Source organism: Trachypithecus francoisi, unplaced genomic scaffold (genome assembly GCF_009764315.1).
Source record: "Trachypithecus francoisi isolate TF-2019V2 unplaced genomic scaffold, Tfra_2.0 Lachesis_group1, whole genome shotgun sequence".
NCBI classification, from domain to species: domain Eukaryota; kingdom Metazoa; phylum Chordata; class Mammalia; order Primates; family Cercopithecidae; genus Trachypithecus; species Trachypithecus francoisi.
In genome coordinates this window covers 17,013,542-17,039,229 of record NW_022681454.1, presented here as the reverse complement: position 1 = coordinate 17,039,229, position 25,688 = coordinate 17,013,542, and the positions used below count along the sequence as shown (strand labels likewise).

Here is a 25,688-nt window from a genome sequence, read left to right as displayed (position 1 = left end):
TCACCTAGTTAGTGATCAACTAATGATTGAACAGAGGTTTCCTTATATGTCTACAATCGTAAGACTCTCAGTGTTTGCCATGGGGGCTCTGTGTGTCTTGAGGAGGAAGGATGAGAATAGTGCAGTTGTTTGTTTTGGTGTTTTTTTGTTTTGTTTGTTTTGTGTTTTGTTTTATTTTGTTTTTGTTACCTTGTAGCTTCAGCGCAAAGGAAAAATGGTGCAATTTAAAATGCCATGATAGCTTGCTGTACTTGCTGAGATTCAGTTGATTTTAAGATTCAGCTGATTTTCTTGAATAGAGATTCCTTGATGGCTGTAAGCCTTTGGTTAATTCCCAGAGTTCTTTTGTTTAATGAAGTTACATTCCCCCTCCCACCCTGCAAAGCAGTAACAACTACTCACAAGAGACCCACAGCATTAAGTGTCAAACTGGAAGAAAAACAGTCACCTTTCTGAAGTATATTTTCCTAGCTGTTTTCCTGATTTAATCTTCGCTCAACAATCATTTCTTAATTTTGGCATCATTTGCTTTCTGTATTATAAACTGAGATTTTTCAAAACAATCAAAACCTGCTATCTCTTTGTTTAAGTCTGTAGTAAGCTGCTCTTGCATTGCTGTAAAGAAATATCTCAGCCAGCTCAGTGGCTCATTCCTGGAATCCCAGCACTTTGGGAGGCCAGGGCGGGTGGATCACCTGAGATCAGGAATTCAAGGTCAGCCTGGCCAACATGGCAAAGCCCCATCTCTACTAAAAGTACAAAACTTAGCCGGGTGTGGTGGCAGGCGCCTGTGGTCCCAGCTCTTCAGGAGGCTGAGGCAGGAGAATTGCTTGAACCCAGGAGGCAGAGGTTGCAGTGACCCAGGATCATGCCACTGCACTCCAGCCTGGGTGACAGAGTGAAACTCTTTCTCAAAAAAAAAAATCTCAGCCTGACCAACATGGTGAAACCCCGTCTCTACTAAAAATACAAAAGTTAGCTGGGCGCAGTGACACATGCCTGTAATCCCAGCTACTCGGGAGACTGAGGCAGGAGAATCACTTGAACCCAGGAGGTAGAGGTTGCAATGAGCCAAGATTGTGCCATTGCACCCCAGCCTGGGTGACAGAGTGAGACTCTGTCTCGGAAAAAGAAAAGAAAAAAAGAAATACCTGAGGCTGGGCAATCTATAAAGAAAAGAAGTTTGGCCAGGCATGGTGGCTCATGCCAGTACTTTGGGAGGCCAAGGCAGGCAGAGCACTTGAGACCAGGAGTTTCAGACTAGCTTAAACCAACATGGCAAAACCCAGCCGCTACTAAAAATACGAAACTTAGCTGGGCGTGGTGGCACATGCCTGTAATCCCAGCTACTCAGGAGGCGGAGACATGAGAATTGCTTGAGCCTAGGAGGTGGAGGTGGCAGTGAGCCAAGATCATGCCACTGCACTCCAGCCTGGGTGACAAGAGGGACACTCTCTCAAAAAATAATAATAATAATAATAAAATTAAAAGAAGACATTTAATTGGCTCATGCTTTTGCAGTCTGTGAGTCTGTGCAAGCATGACACCAATATCTGCTCGGCTTTGGTAAGGACCTCAGGAAGCTTAAAATCATGGTGGAAAGCAAAGCAGAAGCCAGCACGTCACATGGCGAAAGAAAAAGAGAGAGGAGGTCCCATACTTTTAAACAACCAGATCTCACGTGGACTGAGGGAGAACTCACTTATTACCAAGAGGATGGTGCTAAGTCATGCATAAGGGATCCGCCCTATTATTACCGAAACACCAATGGTTTGATGTAGGTCTAGCTACTTGCTTCACAAAAAGCCAATCACTGACACAACAATTATTGCCAAGGAAGGCTTTAATCAGTTGCTGCAGCCAAGGAGATGGGTGCTCAATCTCAAATCCATCTGCCTGACTAAAACTAAGAGTTTATATAGCAGGGGAGAAATGTAACAGTGTGTAAGAAAACAAGAATTAGGGAAGGGGCAAGGACGCAATCATGGTGAATGAGGGATCCATGATGTGGTGCCGTCATCTGGTGAGTTTCAGTTCTTTGATACTTTCTTTGAGAGGCCTGAAGGTCCTTTTCTGAGGAAGGAACTCAGATAAAAAAAAATACAAGTTTCAAGCTTTTTAAGACCAGAAGGGGCAATTTCTATGTTTATCAAAAAGAACAGTCTGTGGGGGCGGTTGGGTTGGTTTCACCATGATCCAATCACCTCCCATCAGACCCCAACTTCAACATTCAGAATCACATTTTAACATGAGATTTAGAGGGGACAAACATCTAAACCATGTTGCAGTTCTTCCTTGAGTTTATCTCTTTCTTTTTGCACTTTAATTAACAAGAAGAAGCCAGGGGCCACCTTTCACACTTTGCTTAGATATTTCCCTAGATAGATCATCCAATTCATTGGGCACATTTTCTACTTCCCAAGTTACTGAAGATAACAGTGTTGTGAAACTTTCTCCTGTTACATAATTCCAGTAATATTTACCTCATTTTTCTAGAAGTTCTTACTCTGCAGCCTTCTTAAAGGCTGTATTAACAGCTTATTGAAGTTACTTCAACCTTCCATTAATACTATTCCCAAAGACCACTTCCTGGTTCAAAAGTGACACCTACATTTTCAGTTTTTTATTACAGCAGCATCCCACTAATATGCACCAAAATCTGTATTATTTATGACTCTATAACAAATTACTTTCCAAATTCAGCAGTTTCAAACAACAGACGTTTATTATTTCACATTTTCTCTGGGGTCAGGAACCTGAGAATTGCTCAGCTAGTTGGTTTTGGCTCACTTTTTCATGAGGCTACAATCAAGGAGTGAGCTGGGTTGTGGTCATAGGAGATTTGATTGTTGTAGAATGTCTTGCAAATCCACACATTTGGGTGCTTGTAGGAGGCTTCCATCTTTCTTCACGTGAGCCACCTCGTGGGACTCCTCATAGTTATGGCTTTCTCTAGATTGAGTGATGAGAGACAGAGAGATGAAGGAACAGATAAATGAATGGGAGAAGGAGATAGAGGAGAAGGGAAAGGGAAGGGGAGAAAGAGAAAATAAAAGGAGGGGAGAAGCGGGGGGCAAAAGAGAAAACAACCAAGAGCACCAGTGTTCATCACTGTCCAGTATGAAAACTTCATTCATTTATAACATAATCTCCAAAGTGACAAATACTTTCACTTTATGCTATTGGTTACACAGACTACCCATGATACAACATGGGGGGCAAGGGGGTATTGCACAACAGTGTTATATCAGGAGGCAGGAATTATTGAGGACCATCTTGAAGCAGCAGCCACACAGGTCTTTTTAAATTAGTTAACTTTGGAAAATGAAGAAATAAGGCAAAAAATAAGTGTTCTTGTCTAATAGGGGGCAGTAATCCCTATTTCCGGGTGACAACATTCTTCTAGACAAATATTTACTACTAGCCTGATCCTTGTGAAAATTTGAGTTTACAATTCCTAACCTACATCTAGATCTTGAGTTATTTGCTTTTTTGTAGTTATGACAACTTGTGCAAGTGATTTAGGAGACTCACTAACCCGTCAGCAGCTGAGAAGCTTTCTCTTTGTCTGTCTGTCTGTTTTTCTCCCTCTCTTTTGCCAGGTCCTTTGGTCTCACACATGGACTTATTCCACAATATAGTATAAAGAGACAAAAAGTGAGTGGGTGAATAAAACAGAGTAGCACTATTTATTGTGCTTTAAACTTTGCTCTAAATTCAATCCTAAAGTATAGCCCTAGTCACATGATATGGGTCTAATAATGTCTGTCCTTTATGGCAGATATAATCATATTGAATTGATAAAGTGATGACGTTAGTAATACATTTCAGGACAGTTAACTAAAATACCTAAAAGTAAAGCTGGTATCTCCTTTAAATACATAATACAAAGCAAGATTAGGTTTGAAAAAAGGTGAAGAAGAATGTTCATAGAAGCCTTCAAAGATTTCTAAAGATAATCATCAAGCAATGGTATATCTTTGAATCCTATGTGCAACATGGATATTTCTTGTTTTGATAGTGCCCTTTAGTTAGGTTACATGTGCTAATATAATCTGGTTTGGACCAAAAAAGTATCACATGGGTTTATAAAGTATGTCTTTTATATTTTTCCAGTTATGAAGTTAACAAATAAGAAGGGACTTTAAAAAGTTCATGGAAAAATGGAATTCAAAGATAAAAATAAAAAATATAAAGTTTATTTCTCAACATAAGCTCCATCCAATTCAAGATACTTTTGTAAGCAAGGATACCAGCCATTTAGTCCATACTCAAAAGAACTGGGAATGTAACCGTGTCAATGCAATTTTTTTTACATTATTAACTGAAGAAAAATTGGTGACCTTTAAAGTTCTTTTAAGATTAGGAAACAAAAATATTAGAAGGCATCAAATGGGGACTGTAAGGTGGATGCCTGATGATTTTCCATCATAACTCTTGCCAGATTGCTCTTGTTTGATGAAGGAAATGAGCAAGAGCATTTTATTGTGGAGGATTCCCTGGTGAAGCTTTCCTGGGCATTTTTCTGCTCAAACTTTGGCTGCCTTTCTCAGAACACTCTCATAATAAACAGATGTTATTTCTTTGGCCCTCCAGAAAGTCAACAAGCAAAAAGCCTTGAACATTCCAAAACACTGTTGCCATAACCTTTGCTCTTAGTCAGTCCGCTTTGGCTTTGACAGGACCACTTCCATCTCTTGGTAGCCATTGCTTTAATTGTGTTTTATCTTCAGGATTATATTGGTAAAACCATGTTTCATCGCCTTTTACAATTCTTTGAAGACATGCTTTGAATCTTGAACCCACTGGTTAAAATTTTTTCATTGAAAGCTCTGCTGTTGAAAGCTCTGCTGTTGTCTGCAACTGATCTGGGCGCAATGGTCTTGCCACCCATGGAGTGGAAATCTGCTCAGCTTTAATTTTTGAGTCAGAATTGTGTAAGCTATTGTCCATCAAGATGTCTATGATGTTGACTATCATTCCTGCTGTTAATCACCAGTCCTCTTCAGTTGGGATGCAAACAAAATGAATTTTTGCCCTCACAAATTGATGCGGATGTTCTGTCACTGCGGGCTTTATCTTCAACATCATCTCATCCCTTAAAATTAGTTGTCCATTTTTTTTGACCTCTGAACTTTTTATTGGCCTCCTCCTCCCCAGAGGGGACCCTGCTTCTGCTGGCTTAATGTTTCAGAACTTTGGTGTCATTGGTCTCAGGTACCACTTTGCCATCCACTATCCGGTGGCTGGTGGTCTTTTGGATGGTTTGCTTGGAGTTGCTGCTGTCCAGGGCATCACCAAGATTGAAGTCCTCGCCATCTTCCAGCAGTCGTCGATAGATGACGATCTTAGCCTCCAGCTTGACCTTGATGTTTGGCAGGACCTCGTACTCCTGGGCCTGGTGCTGCCCCTCTGCCCGGGTCTGTGCCAGCTCCGACTCCAGGTGCAGGAGGATCCCATTGAGCTACTCCATCTGTAGGGTGTAGCGGGCCTCCACCTCCCGCAGGCCATTCTCCAAGCTGGCCTTCAGGTTTCTCATCGAGTCCAGGTCCATCTCCAAGGACTGGACTGTAAGTCTCAACTCCATGAGCACCATCTCAGCAGCTCCAGCTCCAGCAGACTGCATGGTGATCACTGTGGTGCTCTCCTCAATCTGCTGAGACGCTGAGACCAGTAACTTGTCTTGGCTCCTCTCGGTTCTTCTGAGCCAGCTTGTTGTATTGGGCCCAGATGTCTACCATGATCTTGGCAAGGTCCTGAGATTTGGTGGCATCTACCTCCACAGTCACCCTAGAGCTGGCAGTCTGAGCTTGTAGGCCTTTTACTTCCTCTTCATGGTTCTTCATGAGGAGCAGCTCCTCCTTGAGAGCCTCCATCTGTGTCTCCAGCTGCAGCCGAGTGACATTGGTTTCATCAGTAACCTTGCGGGAGCCCATGATGTTGCTCTCCACAGACTGGTGTACGGCCAGCTTTATCTCATACTTGACTCTAAAGTCATCAGCAGCAAGATGGGCATTGTCAATCTGCTGAACAACGCGGGCATTTTCCACAGTATTTGCGAAAATCTGAGCCCTTAAGTCCTTGATGGTCTCGAAGTAGTGGTTCCAGTCTCTGCCCTGGGGTCCCTTCTTCTCCAGGTGCCCCCAGATTTTGCTCTCCAGCTTCTCTAGTTCTTGGTGTCCAGGCTCCTCACTCTGTCCAGATAGGAGGCCAGGTGGTCATTCAGGCTTTGCGTGCTCTGGCCATTCAGGCTTTGCATGGTCTTCTCATTCTGGATGCCTTCCTTTCCTGCCAGACCCCCGGCCATCCCCATGGCCAGGTCCCCGGACCTGAAGCCACCCTGGAACCTGGTGGAGCAGGACATGGAGATCAGGGAACCAGAGCTCCCGGAACCTGCATAGATGCCAACCACGCTGCTGACCAGTCAGGCACCATAGCTGGGTGCCTGGACGGAGTCCAGGAACCAGTAACTGGTGGAGAAGGTGGAGCAAGTGGTGAAGCTCATGCTGTATGGGGAGGAGAGCGAGAGGACAGGACTCAGACTTTGCCAACAACCAAGTTATCCATTTTTAAACTGCTGATTTCTTTAGGACATTATCCTCATAAACTTTTTCAAAATTACTGGTGATTTTACCATTCTTCCATCCAAGCTTTACCGTATAGTTAATATTTGTTCTTGCTTCAATTTTCATAGAACTCATGTTGCTCTAATACTGGATGTTTTCAAACTGATGTCTTATCCTTCTTAGTGCCTCAAGCTAGATGCCATTTACACATGTTACAACAAGTTAGTAGTTTATTTTGGTGCAAAAAATTTTTGAAATTTATGCATAGTTTTTTTATAATGTGCGTTTTCCATGAACTTTGAAGACCCCTTGTACTTTTACTTATTTACCATTTGGTGATTTAAATAAAATATAAGTGCTCAGCCTGCATCTTTTTTTCTCCTATTATTTCTACTAACGGCTAACATTTACTGGACTATTAATATGCCAAGTACAGAGTTAAGTATTTTATCTACAATCTCATATAATCCTTACAGCATCCAGTGAACAAGCCCCATAAATATTATCCCAGGTTCTATTACTATTTCTGTCTTAATGAATGCAGAAACTGAGGCATGGAGAGAATATGTAACTAGCCTAAGTTCATAAAGATGGCTAAGATCCCGAACTATAGCTAGGTAGAATAGGAAAACGAATAGTGTCCCTCTTTCCTATCAAGTTCTAAACAAACAATGGAAGTGAAGGCTAAAATTGTATTTTTCTTATAGGCCCATAGTTCCCTCTTTCAGATGTTTTTCAGAATTCAAAATTATTTGTTTTGAAACAGGTAATACAATGTTTTGTAATATCTCCAACAAGTCTGAGACAGCACCCTGTGATCAAATGTATTGACATTTATGCAGGACCAGTTTATATCAGCTTAAGTCATGTTTTGCTACCAAATGTGATGGTAGTTGTGGTGGGGGTGGGTTTGTTGCCTCTCCTCACCTCCAAATAGTATATTTTGAAACCTTCTTGCATTTTAGAGCCATGGAGCTGTTAATGATAGATGTTGGTTCGAAGGCTTCTCTTTAAGTCTTTTAAACAAGTGTTTTAACTAATACTGAAACACAAAACTGGGGAGACTTACCACTTCAGTCTCTTAACAACGATGGATCAGAGAAGGCCTATTCACTTAACACTGATCTACCTGAGTAAGGGTTTAGACATTTAAGGAGTAGAGAACTAGTATCTCTACAAGTAGGCCCATTTCTAAGAGGAAAAAGTGTATCCCTACTCAGAAAACAAGTATCTCTAGTCATCCTTTCCAATATACCAATCACCCTACATCTAAAGGTGAGTAAATAAAGGGAATGGAGCCAGACCAGAAATGTGTGTATAAAAGCCACCACCCCCAATACTAAATCTCTAGATCACTATTATAAACTGTGTATATAAGTTATCTGTTCTTATCCCACGCTTCTTACTATAAAATCATTCCGTTGTTTTACCAACTGTAAGTTTCAGACAGAGTTGTATTATTACTGTTGAACTTTATTGTAGTTGATCAAAATGGTTTGGTTAAAACTCTCTATGATATTCTCATTTTACAGAAGTATCTTAGGATATCCGTGCTGAAATACTTAGGAGTAAATTGTCATTATTCTGCAGTTTCAGTGGTTCTACAAATAAAAATAAAAAGAAAGCTAATTTGGCAGACTAGTAACAGTTCTTGAATATTAGTAGAAGCTGTGTCATTGTACTATTCTTTCATTTTTTATTTATCATCAAAATTTTTCTATATAGGCCGGGTGCGGTGGCTCAAGCCTGTAATCCCAGCACTTTGGGAGGCCGAGACAGGTGGATCACAAGGTCAGGAGATCGAGAGCATCCTGGCTAACACGGTGAAACCCCGTCTCTACTAAAAAATACAAAAAACTAGCCGGCCGAGGTGGCAGGCGCCTGTAGTCCCAGCTACTCGGGAGGCTGAGGCAGGAGAATGGCGTGAACCCGGGAGGCGGAGCTTGCAGTGAGCTGAGATCCGGCCACTGCACTCCAGCCTAGGGGACAGAGTGAGACTCCGTCTCAAAAAAAAAAAAAAATTCTGTATAAAAAATCGAGGAAAGAAAAAATCCTTGATGATGACATTCAGGACATAGATGAAATGCACATTTTACAGAATTGAAGAATTTAATGGATACAGAATTATAAGAATTTAGATGTTTTCCTAGTTAATGCATGCACATTGTACATTAGGATAAAAATTGGTTACTTATACAATTTATGTTCACATACTGAGTGTTTTAATATCTAGTAAAATACATCTGAATGAATATTAGAACTCTTGAGAATAAGTTGTTCTGCTTCTATGTCTAATTCTTTATCTGTATTTTAGTTTGGTACCAGAGAATGTTTAATTGTAAGAAATAATTAAATATGCCACATTTTTGGTTGATATATTATTATAAAGCTAATTAAATCTACAAAGCTTTTATTGGACTGATGCTAAAAGACTTCTGAAGTCATTAATTTGTAATAAAAATAAATTTAAATGTTGGTGATTTACATTTCTCTTTTTAAAATGATTGTTATATTTATTTCTTCCCTAGATCTTCCTCAGAACTGTGATCCTAACATTCCCCTAGTTGCTCAGGAATTAATGAAAAAGATGATACGTCAATTTGCGATTGAGTACATTTCAAAAAGTGGTAAAACTCAAGAGAATAGAAATGGTTCAATTGGACCAAGTATAGTATGTAAAAGTATCCAAATGAATCAAGCAGAAAACTCCCTTCAGGAAGAACAGGAAGGCCCCTTAGACCTCACTGTGAATCGAATGCAAGAACAAAATACTCAGCAAGGTAAGATTTTTTGTGTGCATGTAATATATAATTTGATGTTTTATATCGTTAAATGTATATTTATAACTTTTATATTCATAGGGAAATTTATTTTGGATGTAATATGACTTTTAATTTGCTTATGTAATATGTACTGGAGAGAAGTACCTATTTGCAGCTTCTGTATTTGCATCTTTGTGTATAAAAGAGAAAATCTGAGTTACTTTCAACTCTGTTTGCAATAAAAAAGTGTATCCTAATAAACAGCTTAAAAATAAAGCATATAAATAAAGGATATAAATAAAGAGATGTTTATAAGAAATAATTATTTTTGTAGTGGACAGCTGAAAACAGCACTTGCTTGTTCAGTTTTTTTTGTATTTAAGTGAGGGAAAAAAAATAGATGATTTATCTTCCAGTTGTTTATAATGTAACTGGAAACAGAGGAAATGGAATATCTGTGACAAATATAATGTTATCATGTAACTAACTATATGGAGAAACATTTGTCGTAAGGAGCCTGAATGATGATGACCATGTTGGACTTACAGAGCTTAATTAAAAGAGAACCATTACTTCACAGAGGAAAGGCAAGAGGAAGAGCCTTTTAAGTGTGTGTGAAGGGCATAGATGTTTATCAGAACAAAGGACAATTTAGGTAGCTTTTGTTAATATGGGCTAGGAATAGTATTGTCAGTCTTTGAAGCCATAAGAAAAAAAGTCAGCATTAAATTTGAATCCAGAAGGCAGTGATGTTAGTTAGGGGCTCTTAAGAAGAATATACTAGTCAGGCCAGGTGCAGTGGCTCATGCCTCTAATCCCAGTACTTTGGGAGGCCAGGGCGGTTGGATCACCTGAGGTCGGGAGTTCAAGACCAGCCTGACCAACATGGAGAAACCCCGTCTCTAATAAAAATACAAAATTAGCAAGCATTGTGGCGCGTGCCTGTAATACCAGCTACTCGGGAGGCTGAGGCAGGAGAATTGCTTGAATCCGGGAGGCAGAGGTTGCAGTGAGCCAAGATCGCACCATTGCACTCCAGCCTGGGCAACAAGAGTGAAACTCTTGTCTCTTAAAAAAAAAAAAAAAAAAAAAAAAAGACAAAGAGTATACTAGCTAGTGTTTGAAGATACAGTCTTTTCAGTGTGTAAATCAGATTAAAATTTAGAGGGGCTGGAATATGGGAATAATTTTTCCTTTTTAGTTCCCTAACACTAGGTTGCAAGTATTTATGTGACAATATCTGACAAATTTTAAGATAATAGATTATAAGACAGAGAAAGAAATGTCAACTATGATACCACATGGATGTCCAACCTTTTGGCTTCCCTAGGTTACATTGGAAGAAGAAGAATTGTGTTGGGTCACACATAAAATACACTAACACTAACTATAGCTGATGAGCTTTAAAAAGCCGGTGGGGGGGGTTCCCTGTGTTATTTTTATGATATCTGCCACCACAGGTAAGTAAAAAAATCCTCGCAAAGGGTTGAATACCTGTGAAGGCTTAAGGAAAAAAGTATCAGTACAGAGAATTTTAGAATTCTATGTAAATTCTATGTAAATAGAGGATTTTTAGAATTGTTTTTATTTGCCTTTCCATGCCTTATATTCCCTTATATCTCCTCTCCTTTTGGGGATTTCTGAAGAGACTAGAACATAGACTTTGGTATGTGACAAACTTGTGGTTGAAATCCCAGCTCTGCTACTTACTTAAGTTACTTGAACAAGTAACGTTACCTGTCAGACCTTTAATTTCTTCAATTGTAATTTGGCCATAATAATAATGGACCCATTGGAGCACTGTGAGAATGAAATATGTAGTAACAAACTCATGAAAGATACTCAAATACTAGTCTCACCGTACTCTCTACCTCCCTTTCCTTGTCACCATAGAAGAAGCCTTAGAAGTCATGTGATAATGATCTATAAATACTTGTATGACTGTTACACTAACGTAGGACTGAGTTTTCTGTGAATGGTCCAATGAGTTGAGTTAGGATCACTAGCTAGAGGGAAACAGATTTCAGGTCTAGATAGGAAAGAATATTTCTAAGGAAATTGCTAAGGAAAGGAGGACTGTTTCTCTGATTGTCTCGTCGTTGAAGGTATTGAAAAGCATCAGATGAGTGGTTACAATAGATGGCATTTTGGCCCGGCATGGTGGCTCACACCTGTAATTCCAGCACTTTGGGAGGTCGAGGTGGGTGGATCACGAGTTCAAGAGATCTACATCCTGGCCAACATGGTGAAACCCCGTCCCTACTAAAAATACAAAAATTAGCTGGGTGTGGTGGCGCACGCCTGTAGTCCCAGCTACTCGGGAGGCTGAGGCAGGAGAATCGCTTGAACCCAGGAGGTGGAGGTGGCAGTGAGCCGAGATTGCGCTGCTCCACGCCAGCTTGGTGACAGCAAGATTCCGTCTCAAAAAAAAAAAAAAAAAAAAAAGGCATTTTAAAAGTAAATTTCCAGTCCTTAGATCTTTGATTCTGTGAAGTTAAGTGGCAAGACAGATCCATGTATATGTACAATACAAGTCATGTAATTAATTAAATTATTGTAATAGTCTAAACAAAGTGCAAAAATATGTGAAAATCCTGAGGTTGGAAAGAGTAGTGATAGTGGATATAAATCTATAACTAGTCTTATTGATAATTTTAAGTTTTTGGATGACTTCTTGTCATATGTGATTCTAGTCTTCTTACTTGAGGATAGAAATAATTTAGTTTAATGTGGTTTGATGTATAGAGGGCACAGGGAAGAATGATGATAGATGAAGCTCAAGAAGTAGGTAGGGACCAAATTTTGACTTTTCTTGGGGTCGTAAAAAGCTACCAGACTGAGAGTAACAAAATCAGATTTTTTATGAAACCATTCTGCCATGGTATGGATTGGTAGTTTCTTAAAATTTGTCTACATGCACACCAAACAAGGAAAAATGAAGCACGTGCCCTTTGATGCATTTGTGTGTACGTATGGGTGTGTGTGTATGTACCCACTAACACAGTATGTGTACTAATCTTTCTATAAATATTTTAGGATTTAAATAAAGATGTTATAAACAATTTTTAAATGTCTTGCTAATCACGATGACTTCACTGCCAGTATCTTATTGAATGATAATAATACTTTACAAGAGTTTCATTAGCAGTGATAGAAAGTATAAACCCATATTTCACATAGCTTCCTTAAGAATTTAACCTTTTTTTGACCTGATTTCACTGTTTTTACCTCATAGTATAGTCAATAAAGAGCTCATACTAGTGATAGCAGTGTCAGTTATGCCTTTTTTTAATGTTGCTATTTGCTAGTGCTTACATTTTTCATATTACTCTCACTCTAAGTTTTTAACTTAGAGTTTTTAACAATACTTTGTTTTTAACAATACTTATTTAAGCCAGTTATTTATTTGATGAGTTACTTTATTTAAATTAGATGACAATAGATAATCTATCCCATAGATAATAGATAATTCAATAGATAATCTACCCATAAATGATGTAGATACATTTATGGATAGTTTATGGATAGTATAAACCATAAGTTTATGAAATTCTCCATGCCAAATAGTTTTATAGGTACCTTTACATACTCTTAAAGCAACAGATAATTCCTATTTGTGCTTTCCTTTTTTTCTACTCTGTTTCAAAGAGTAGAAAAAAAAAGAAATGTTGATATAATCTTGATACCAAAACCAGACAAAGATAGCAAAAGAAAGAAATACTGCAACTTGCAAACCTAGGTACAGAAATCCTTAATAAATATCAGCAAATTGAGTAAAGTGAGGTATAAGGACATAATAATGACTAAGGAGGCATGGATGATTAAGCATTTGAAAATTTTTCTTAATTTTCTAAATTAAAAATTATATACTAATAGACATGAAAAAATTTATTCTATAAAAGCTGACATATTTACGATAAAAAGCGCTTATCAAACAAAGGATAATCGTGGGCACTTCCACTACCAAAAACATTATAACCTAAAGATTTAAAATAAAAGATAACACAAAAAATGCACACTATCATCAATTTTAAACATTTGATTTAAACATTTGATGAGAGGTCTTAACTACTCTATTAGAAAATCTAGTTTTAAAGAAATTACATTTGCAATAGCTGCAACAACAGGAAAAACAGTGAAATGTCTAAGAATGAAACAAATAAACTGTATCAGTTCTTATGGAGAATATTATAAAAATATATTGAAGGAAGAAGACGACGACCAGCAAAATGAATGATTCCTTAAATGAATGTGAGAACTGATGCTTACAGATTCAGTGTCATTCCGGGCAGAATTCTGACAGGATTTATTGTTAAATGTGGCTTGCTGATCCTAAAATTTACAAGCAAGACTTAAGGGGCCAAGAATAACCAAGTCAAGATGGTAAATAAAGTCTGGCTAAATGTAGCAGCACTTATTAAGTGCAGTAATTAAAACAGGATGCTATTGGCCAGGATAAAAATAAGTAGGACAGATCAGTCCAAACATTAGCTCCCAAACATTAGTGGAATCTTAGTATAAGACAGAAATGTCATTATAAATCACTGGGAAGGATACCATATTCATAAATAGTTTCAGGGCAATTGATTACCCAAAAGGAGGATAAGGGGCGGATCCCTACCTTACACCACTCATAAAAATAGTTCTAGTTGGGTTTAAAGGCTAAATGTGAAAAGCAGAACTAAAAGAGAGGAAATTATAGGATAATATCTTAATTCAAAATAGAGAAGAAGTTCTTAAAATGCAAGAATCACAATCCATACAACAATTTTGTATATTTGACTATATTCAAATCTAAAACTTAAGTATAAAGTCACTGAAGAAAGTGAAATGTCAAGCCTCATCTGTAACCGATGTATCTAGCAACTGATGTATCTAGCAAGCATTCAGCTAACAGAACTACAACCAGTTAGACAGACAACTGATGAGAAAAATAGACAAAGTCTCAGAAGAAGATACTGGAATAGGCAAATAAGCAAAGAAAAAGATACTTATAAGAATATGTTGCCTAGCCTCCTTCCCTATATAGGATTCTTTTATTCTGTATTATAAGAGATGGTAATTCAGCCTCTGAGTGAATAAGTATTTACCAAAAATCTTTGACAGCTCTAATATTTAAGCTCATATCTATGAAGAATGTACTCATTGTTTTATATTTTTTCATCTGCAATAGCATTTTACTTTATTGTAAATACTTGTAAAAATTATTACATCTCCAAGACTTCTCTTTTCCATGATAACCTTTAGGGTTTTCTTCCATTTTGTTTTGTTTTTCTTTCTGCAACAATATGAGAAACTCTAGTCCTTTGACATAGTAATGCTGTAAATGTTTGTTGAAACTGTTATGTTTCTTCAAATGTCTGTTTACTATACAAATCTTTTCAGCTTCCTTAATTGTACTTCATAAGTCAGTTTCCATCTTCCTCATTGTCATTGCCTTCTCTTTCACAAACTCTACACTCACTTAAAATATGGTTACCCTCAAGAAAACATGCCTATTTTCCTCTCCATTTTACTTTCTATCCAGGCATTTCAAATATTTGAGGATATTTCTTTGTGCATTTTAAATTATTTAGATTTGTATAAATACTCTGAGCCTCAAAAACTGGTAGAAAAGTAAGGCATGCATTGCCCATACCCAGGATTCTTTTTCGTCCTAGTACATTAAGAAACAGATATAAATAACATTAGTGTGTCAAGTATGTATTTTTTAAATATCGGTTTTTAATCTGGGGCCAGAGTAAAAACTCGTAAATTCCAATGTACAAGAAGAAAATTGCAACTTAGAGACCTTTATCACTACTATTACAACTATGAAGCATAGGCATTCCTATACAGAACAAGATCAGATTTGGCAGAGATGGAACAGCAATACTTCATTAACTTTGTTAATGCAGTTTTCTACCATAAGAGATCCAATGAGTATTCTGGTAGAACTTTCATCATAGTAAACCTCTCAACGCATTATAATTGTTTGCATGTTTATCTGCCTTGGGAGCAGGAAACTTGTCTTTTTTCACTTTTATGTCTCCACTGCTTGGTATGGTACGCAGTATATTGGATTTATTTATTAAATTAAAAATCTTCACCGTCCTCAAATGCCACTGATAACTAAAATGAGAATTGATACTTGACTATTGCATTTAGGATGTTTCTGCAGTGAAATTTTCTATTTTAAACATTTTAGTTAGAAAATATTCTGAAATATACATTTTAATACTTTTTAAAATGCCGTGTGGAACATTGTGTCATAATGGACATAAACTATTGCACTACCATGTAATGATTTGAAATTTTTAGGATTTATTATTATTATTATTATACTTTAAGTTCTAGGGTACATGTGCACAACGTCTCTTAATTAGCAAAGATAAGTTTTTTTAATTACTTCAAAATGTTATCAGTAGGGTAAACTTCGGAATCCACAACTTCTAGTTTAAATTTCCTTTCAACAAATTATGTATAGGACTAATACTAAGTAGGCTTCAAGTGATTATTTGAGAAACTATATTGAATAAAATATATGAATTTCAGCCGCATATTTAGCTGTCGTTAAGTATCCTTTGTTGCTGCTGCCACCACCACTGTTCTGCTTTCTTGGCTGTGATTAAGGTAGGTGTTACCATGTGTAAGAGAGTCACGTATAGTTTTATGATGTTATGTATGCTTAATTATGTGGTTTATAAATTAAGTTTTGTAATTCTGTTTGGAAATCACTAAACAGTTTTTAAAGTTCAGTTCAAAAAAATTTCTGTGTCCACTAATGAAATTGTCTATCTTTTTCTATGCCGAGCTTTTGTTTTCTGTGGCTAAAAACATGTGGAAGAAAATGTTATATTCCATGCTTGGGAAGATGCCATGTTTTAGTCTACCTGAAAAATAAAACATATGTCTAGATGGTCCTGTGTCCCTTCTAATCTAACCTTCTCTGACTGCAGGGATAGAAGAAACAGGTGATATTTTAAAATTCCAGATCTAGGCCTATGCTCTCCTGCTGAAAACGCTTTAATGGCTTCATATTGCCCTTTAGATAAGGTTTAAAATCCTAAACTCCAGGAACCAGCCCCTGCCCACCTATCCAACCACATCTTATGTCTCTGTTTCTTTAGTCTTTATATTGGCTTCTCATTTTCTTAAATATGTCATACACTCTCAGAACACTGACAGAAAAGCTACCTTCTACCCCAACCAATTGTTTTTATAAATACATATTACTTATTTTTTTCCAGGTCTCCTTTTAAACATTACTTTCTTAGGAAAACCTCCTCCACACCTCCCATATTGGATGTACACAGACACACACACTGATATTTTTATTCTTACTCGCATTTAGTTTGGGGTTCTTACTGTATTTTTATATAATATCCTATATTGTTTTGTAGCATTTGTTACCCTTGTAATTATTTGTTTCAACCATCTTATCTGCTGTCTATTTGTCTTGTTATGCTTTTTTTTTCCTCCTTATTTTCTTTTGGATTGGGTTTCCTCAGTTTTCTTTGCTTATTTTGAAGTTATATACTCTACTGCTATTCTGTTTGTAATTACCCTAGAAGGTTTTAAAGGTATACTTAATATAAGAAATTTAGAGTCACCTGCCCTGACACTTAACAGCTATCTTCAGTGCTGTGTTTCCCTTCTTGTGACATCACAACTTAAACACAACCATTTGTTTTATATCATCAATTTTTGTTGAGAATTACATACATAGTTTTCATCTCTTTTGCTTATCATTTCTTCTTACATTTCACATGTTCTTCTGGGGTCAGACATTCCTTAAATAAGGGCTTATTGGTAGTAAACTCTCAGGGTTTTTTGTGTTTTTATTTCATTTTCTTTTTCACTTTTGTTCTTAAAAGATGTTTTCCCTAGGTACATAATTATCGTTTGCTACAATTGTTGTGGCTGCCAACTAATAGTCTTTTCCTTATAGGTAGGTAACTTTACACACTCTACTTTTGGGCTGTCTTTCGCTCTTTCTCTCCCTGTTTTGTTTATGGTATTCTGCAGGTTGTCTTGGATATGTTTGGAAGTGGATTTCTTTTTTTTTTTTCTTTATATAAGCCACAGAATATATTTAATTCAGATTAGACATGAAACTAGAATAATGTTCTGTCCTTATCAAGTAGCAATTAAATTACATTTTTTTTTTAAAAAAAGAACAGTACATTTCTGTCTACATTCCGGCAATCCAACAAGGCAGCACAGGTCACATGCAGTTTGATGAGGTGACAGGGGAAGCAGATTTCTTTTCTTTATTCTACTTAGGAGTTATATGTTTCCTAAAACTAAGGAGAAATCTCTCATCAATTGTGGACATTTTTCAGCCATTATCTGTTCAAATGTATTTTTACTCTCACTTTTATTTCCTGTCAAAATCCATTGAGACATATTTTGGATCTTCTTATTTTGTCCTCCCCATCTCTTCCTTTTCATATTTCCCATCTCTTTGTTTCTGTGTAATATAATGATTAGTTTATTCAGAAATATTTCCCAAGTTACTAATTCTCTTTCAAGCTGTTTTAATCATGATTTAACCTATGTCTTGAGTTTCTAATTTGTCATTATACTTTTCATTTCCAGAAGTTAATTGTTACTTTTTCCAAATGTGCCTGTCAGCATGCCCATAATTTTACAAAAGAATCACTAAGCAAGATATCAAAAGTGACTGGGAGGGTTATTTTAGACAAGATGGTTCAGGAAGACCTCCATGAAGAATTGAGTTTGAGCTGAGACTTGAATAATGAGAGGAAGTCCTCCATATGAAGATCTAAGGTCTGGGCACTTAAGTCAGAAGAAATATCAAATATAAATACAAAATACCAAAACTCAGGGCAGGAATGTATCAGATATGTTTGAGGAACTGTATGAAGATTGTCTCAGTCAGTGAAAACCAAGAGATTGTTCAAAGCTTTTTTAATAAGGTGAGATTATAGAATGTCAAGACATAAAATTGTTACGGTGTATATAAGCTGAATTTTTTTTTTCTGTTTGTAAAGAATGTCATTTTTTAAAAAGTGCACTTTTTAAATTCAGAAGTTCCATAAATGCTACTATCTAAAATGTCAGTTGACTAACTTAATTAGGTATATAAAGAAAAAAGAAAAAAAAGAAATTAATGTCCTCTGTTGCCATTCAATTTTTTACAAAAATTTGTTATATGAGTTAAGTATTCCTTATCTGAAATGCTTGGGACCATGGATTTTTATCTTATTTTGGAATATTTGCATATACATAATAAGATATCTTATGGATGGGGCCCAAGTCTAAACAGAAAATTCATTTGTTTCATATACACCTTATACAAACAGTCTGAAAGTAATTTTATATAATATTTTAAATGGTTTGTGCATGAAACAGTTTGTGTTAAGTACTCGTATGATATAAAGTTGATCACCAACCCCATGGGTTTCCAAGTGTCAATTCTCGGTTTTTTTCTTTTCCCTTGTAATTTCTCCAAGTATTCTCTCCCCAAAGAGATAACTTTCCTACCTACTTTATAACCTTGAAGTTATCAGTATGCCAAAATTCAATAACCTTGAAGTTATCAATATGCCAACTTATGTCCAGTTGTAATAAAGATGATATTTTGTATTTAATCTTCCTCTTGGTTTTCTGTTACATTAAGGACAAAATTTACATTTCTTTTAATGACTTACTAGGTTCTGCCAAGATTTTGTTCCTGCCTACCTCTCCGGACTTGTTCCGTTTCCTTCTCTTCTTGGCCTAGGTGCAAGTCACACTGTCTACGTCTGACACTTGCCAAGCCCACTCTGCTTCAGAGTTTTTCCTTCATCATTGCTGATCCTTTTGCCTGGGTTACTCTGCCTTCAGATATTCTTGTTTTTGTGACTTGCCCCCTGTTCATCATTTCTATCTTAGCTAGAGCATCACCTTAACAATAAGAAAATGATAAATTCCAAATTCCAAAATGTAAACAAAAGAAACTTTTGCATGACACAGAAGAAATCACTATTAGAAAAATCAAAAGACAGTGGCAGTCTGTGAAAAAATATTTGCACCTTATAAAAAACGAATGATTCTAATCTATTAAGAGTTTCAAAAAATTGAAATGTAAAATAACAACCTGATAGAAAAATGAGCATGATTGTACTGTCAGTTCATAGAAGAAATTTTAAAAGCCCTTAAACATAGGAAAATACTCTCAACCATACTCAGTGTGATTCACAGCTGTCACACTGATAAGAATTCAAGTTTAGCTATATACCCTGTTTGTCAAAGCTGTTAAGCAACAGACATTTTCATGCGTTACTGTGGAAATACAAGCTGGTACAGTCCTTATGGAGGAATTGACAGTATCTGTTACATTTTATAAGTGTTTGTCCTCTGACCTAGCAATCCCATTTCAGGAAATCAAGCCTTTAATTACACCTGCACAAATATGGAATGATATGCATTCAAGGTGATTCACTGGGACATTATTTGTAAGAGCAGGACATTGGAGATAATCCAAATATCCATCGGTAGTGTCTTGGTCAGTTAAATTATTTATATCCACACAATGGAAGGCAAACTCAAAAAAAAAAAAAAAAAAATGGTGAGAATGATCTCTTGATAGTGAATGTCCAGGTTTTCTTGTTAGGTAATAAAAAGCAAGATGCAGAAATACATATATTACATGCTTTCTTTTGTGTAGAAAAGCAGGGAAGATAGGCCAAAAACTAATGACAGTGAACATGGTTACCAAGAAGAGGATGAAGTAAATGAGGCAGATGAGACGGGAATGGAAGTGCTCTCAACAGACCTTGTTATTTAGTTTTATGTAAATATTCTGTATATTCCAAAGGATAAAAATTTTTTTAAAGTAAAGCAATCCCGAAAACTTGAAGTGGAATGTAACAGATAAACCTGGCTGGGTCAAATTAGTAACATAATGTTAGTAACATAACATTGAGAAAAGAATTATATCAAGTGATTTTACCCAGCATTTTGACTATACATTCTTAGTGAAATCCATTCCAAGGGCAATAGAATATATTCTAAGGGCAAAAAAAAAAATACTCTAAAGTATGCTTAAACCTTTTTTTAGTAATACTAGTAATAATATTGTCATTACTTTTTGAATCGGTAGAACAAATCAAATACGTAATCATGTTAACATCATTAGGAAGCCAATATTTTCAGTGTAAGATAAAAAACAAGCAACATCAAGTAAAAAACCTTATATTGCATGTGGATTGGAAACGCAGTGCAGACCATGAATTATTTTCAAAAATATACATTTCCTCATCTGACCACTGAAATAACCTAAAAGCAATGAACACTCAGTGGCATTGAACCTAAACCTGAAGTGTGGTCTCTAAGCATTATTTCTCTTTAACAGAAGAAGACCTCTTTGGACTTCAGGTTTGGACTAGGAAAAGTACAAGATGAGCCTGGAACATCTTGTGCCAGCAGGCAAGGAAGCCCAAAGATGAATTTGTTAAAAGAGTACAGGAGTCAATGTTAAAGGTTCCCAGGTGGTCAAACATGAAAATATTTGATCATCAGTAGAAGAACAATTTCAGTGGAATGAAAAATATTGAATGTTTTAAAATGTACTCATTTAAGAGAACCAGAAACTGAAAGTGTCCCCCAGAGTTAGTAGTCTATTGGAGGTACACACCACACCAATTCTTTACTGTGAAAATTAGCAATTAAAGGAAAGTGTTAAGCATTTATCTTACTTTTTCTATACAAATTGTGTTTCAGGACAACCAAATCATTTAAAGAAAATTCTTGAAGAATGTTGGCTAATAAATATGGAAGGCATAATAGACTTAAAATATTACTATTTTTCCACCCCAATAAGATAATTGAATCAAACAACAGCATCAGAAGATAAAGGCTAATGTAAATTAATACAGCCACTATTGAGAACAGTTTAGAGGTTACTCAAACAAACAAAAATAGGGCCACCATATGATCCAGCAATCCCATTGCTAGGTATATACCCTTAAAGAAAAGGAAATCAGTATATCAAAGAGATATCTGAACTCCCCTATTTATTGCAGTATTATTCGCAATAGCCAAGATTTAGAAAAAAATAAGTCTCCATCAACAGACAAATGGATAAAGAAAAGAAACACAATGGAGTGCTATTCAGCCATGAAAAAGAATGAGATGCTTTCGTTTGCAACAAGGTGGATGGAACTAGAGGTATTATGTTAAGCGAAATAAATCAGGCACAGAAGGACAAACTTTTCATGTTCTTACCTACTTGTGGAAGCTAAAAATTAAAGCAATTGAACTCATGGAGATAGTAGAAAGATGGTTACCAGAGGCTGAGAAGGATAGTGGTGGGGTGGGGTAAGGAGGAAGTGGGGATAGTTAATGGGTACAACAAAATAGAATTAATAAGATCTAGTATTTGATAGCACAACAGGATATGACTTATAGTCAATAACAGTTTAATTGTACATTTTAAAATAACTGAGTATAATTATATTGTTTGCAACACAAAGGATAAATGCTTGAAGTGATGGATGCCTCATCTACCCTGATGTGATCGTTATACAATTATATGCCTGTGTCAAAATGTCTCATGTACCCCGTACTCAGTAAGTAACCACAAGAATTAAAATTTACAAAAGAAACAGGCCAGGCATGGTGGCTCATACCTGTAATCCCATAACTTTGGAAGGCTAAGGCGGGTGGATCACCTGAGGTCAGGAGTTCGAGACCAGCCTGGCTAACATGGTGAAACCCTGCCTCTACTAAATACCAAAAAATTAGCTGGGCATGGTGGCGCGTGCCTGTAATCCGAACTACTTGGGAGGCTGAGACAGGAGAATCGCTTGAACCTGGGAGGCGGAGGTTGCAGTGAGCCGAGATGACGCCATTGCACTCCAGCCTGGGCAACAAGAGTGAAACTCCATCTCAAAAAAAAAAAAGAAAGAAAAAGAAACACAATGATACGTTGTTTCACATCCACTAGGGATGGCTAGAATCTAAAAGATGTGATAAGTGTTGGCAAAGATGCAGAGGTTTGGACCCTTGATACATTGCCGGTGAGAATATAAAATGATGCAACCCCTTTGGAAACAGTCTGAAGTTCCTCAGAAGGTTGCGCATCCAGTTACATAACCCAACAGTTCGACTCCTAGGAGGCTGGAAAGGGCTATGGGGAAGGGGATGGAGAGAGGTTGATCAACAGGTACAAAGTTAGGTAGGAGGAATACTTCTTGTGTTCTGTTGTACAATAGGGTGACTATAGTTAATGATAACATTTCAAAACAGCTAAAAGAATATTTTGAATGTTGTCACCACAAAAACAAGTGTTTGAAGTGAATATACTAATTACACTGATTACTGTACAATGTGTACATGTATACATGTATGGAAACATCACATTGGACCCCATAAATAGGTGCAATTATGTGTCAATTCAAACCAATAAAACACATACATATATATGAGAAGATAAAAAGTATAGAGGAAAGATCATTTTGAGAACTTTACAACAGAGGGGTCAGACTGTCACCACCAGAACACACTGATCACTTGAGCATCATTGAAAATAGGCTTTATGTACCTCTTGATATGTCACTTCACCTGTGAAGTATTCTTACCAAAAATGTTGAATTCTGAGACCGCTGGTTCTTAAACATAGTCAGGAAGCCCTAAGAATCCCTGAAACCCTTTCACTCCTGAAAGGGGTGAACACACTCGCAGTGCTCAGCCCCACTGACCTACTACATGAGATACCAGGTTAAAAGTGATAAGATGTTGTCTGTTCTTTTTACTCTCATTCTCTCACAAGTGTGTAAAGTCGCCCAGAAGCTACATGATGTGTGATATCTCACCACAGTCAATGCAGAAGCAGATGTGAGAATTCAGCTGTTTTCTATTAAGCTGGACATTAAAGAGACCTACAAAACTTTTTAAAATATAATTCTTTTTACTCATTTTGAAGACGTTTTTCATAAATGTTTCTATGAATGTTAACCTTTTGCGTTGTTATCAAATATAAATACTTTAAAAATCTTTTTATTTAATTTCTGTTATGGTAAATATCAATAGATATAGCCCACATAAACAAAAGGTCTCTAAGGTCTGCAATAATTTTTAAGAGTAAAAAGGAATTATGAAATCCAAAAGTTTGAGAGTTACTTGCTTTATTGGCAATTCCAAGTTTATCAGAATTATTATACAAGGAAATTTTTAAAAACAAAGTAAATGATACCACAGGAAAACAGTGCAGATGGTCATCAACTTAAGATGGTTCAACTTACAGTTTTTCAACTTTATAATGGGTTTATTGGGATATACATTCATTTTTGACTTACTGTATTTATTTATTTACAGTGGGTTTATCAAGACATAGCCCCATCGTAAATTGGGGAAAGTGCTGCCCTAAATTGGAGACCATGGCCAGGCGTGGTGGTTCCCGCCTGTAATCCCAGCACTTTGGGATGCTGAGGCAGGTAGATCACTTGAGGTCAGGCGTTCAAGACCAGCCTAGCCAAAATGGTGAAACCCCATCTCTACTAAAAATACAAAAATTAGCCAGGCATGGTGGTGCATGCCTGTGATCCCAGCTACTCGGGAGGCCAAGGCTGAAGAATCACTTGAACCCAGGAGGCAGAGGTTGCAGTGAGCCAAGATCATGTCACTGCACTCCAGCCTGGGCAGCAAAGCAAGACTCCATCTCAAAAATATATAAATAACCTAAGAATCGAATGTATCACACTAAGAAGCAAATGTAACACAGACACATTATTTGATTCTAATTGAACATACCAACTGTAAGAACACATTTTGAACTCAAGAAATTTCAGTGCAAATTAGGCATTAGAGGATAACTTTACCTATTGTAGAAAAACTAGAAAACAAATAAGAAAATGAAGAAAATAAAAATTATCCTGTATTCTTCCACCCAGAGCTATCTGTAGGTGCTCCTGTGTTCAGTCCTTCCAAACCGTTTTCTGAAGAATACGTGTGCACAAAACACACTCGCAGTGCTCAGCCCCACTGACCTACTACGTGAGATATAGATCCTCTGTAAACTGCGTAATTTACACTTTTGACATCCTTATGTTGCTAAGTATTTTTCTGCAGAATCATTTTAATACTTAAATTGATTTACTTAGTTCAGTAGTATGCAAGGATCACATATTGTGTGTCATATATAAACAAATATTCTTGAGCTAAGGTTTTAAACTCAATCTCAATCTTAATTTTTACTTCAGAACAAATTCCTAGAAGTGAAATTGCTGGATCTGAAATAATGCACAATGCTGTTGAAAGTCAAGATAGTAGGGGTAAGGGCGAGGTAGTGACCAGAAGAAGATACTGAGGTGGGGGGAGGGGGGACGTCAGGGTTGACACTGCTAAGTAGGTGTAGTTTTTATATGGGAAGGTTGAGTTCATGAAAATTCATTAAGCTGTATAGTTAGATGGTACTCTTATGTAAAACATTTATAAAAGGTTTTTTAAAAGGAATCATTTTTGGAGGAGCATGACAAGGAGTCTCAAATATATGGTTTAAAAAAATCAAGTCTTCCACTGTGATATTGTTGGAATAAGTATGCAAACCATGTTTTAAATAATATATTCGGCTAAAACTTTTTACAGAGTAAGGTAATGTAATATAGGGGGTAAAAGAGAACATGTTCTTTAAAATGTTTTTCATAGGTAGTGACTTGAAGCCTTTTGAAGCCATGATTTAATTCAGTACTTGCAGGAATAACTGAAGAAAGAAAAAGGAATTACAATAAAAGTCTAAAATGGCATTTGGTGGAAATGTTGAAGCCTTATTTTAATTTCACCTGTAGTATTTTCCTAAATTTGCTATTATAATGTTGGCATCTTAAATTCACTATAAGCACTTTACTCTGATTTATATCATCTCTTATAATGAATAGATTAATGAATTCTGTAGTATTTCAGCAGTGTATGTACAAAATAAAACACAACAGGAAGAAGATAACCTTCCAGTTAAAAAAACTATTTGAGCCCGGGCATGATGGTTCATGCCTGTAATCCCAGGCTTTCAACAGCATTGTGCATTATTTCAGATCCAGCAATTTCACTTCTAGAAATTTGCGACGCCAAGGCGGGCAGATCAGTTGGCACTCAGGAGTTCGAGATCAGCCTGGCCAACATGGTGAAACCCCATCTCTACTAAAAATGCAAAAATTAGCTAGGTGTGCTGGCGGGCGCCTGTAATCCCAGCTACTTGGGAGGCTGAGGTAGGAGAATCACTTGAACCTGGAAGGTGGAGGTTGCAGTGAGCCAAGATTGTGCCACTGCACTCCAGCCTGGGCAACCAAGTGAGATTCCGTCTACAAAAAAAAAAAAAAAAAATTACTATTTGACTTGCAGAGGTAGGCAAATGAAGGCAAAACCAATCCTAAGGCTG

General features: G+C 36.8%; 1 protein-coding gene across 23 annotated transcripts in view; it reads left to right on the top strand.

Moving 5' to 3' along the window:
* Positions 1-25,688, top strand: part of LCORL (ligand dependent nuclear receptor corepressor like) — a 188,119-nt gene that overhangs the window by 113,674 nt on the left and 48,757 nt on the right. For 14 of the 23 annotated variants that reach the window (XR_004437855.1, XR_004437854.1, XM_033213860.1 and 11 more), the window contains one exon: positions 9,095-9,346. Coding sequence is in view for 19 of the 23 variants with exons in the window: in XM_033213860.1 (XP_033069751.1) it covers positions 9,095-9,346 (252 nt within the window). In the remaining 4 variants the exon portion in view is untranslated. Of the gene's footprint in view, positions 1-6,295; positions 8,326-9,094; positions 9,347-15,862; positions 16,282-17,908; positions 18,735-23,632; positions 23,808-25,688 lie in introns of those variants that run through there. The other 9 variants (XR_004437853.1, XM_033213857.1, XM_033213859.1 and 6 more) reach the window with 9 other exon arrangements.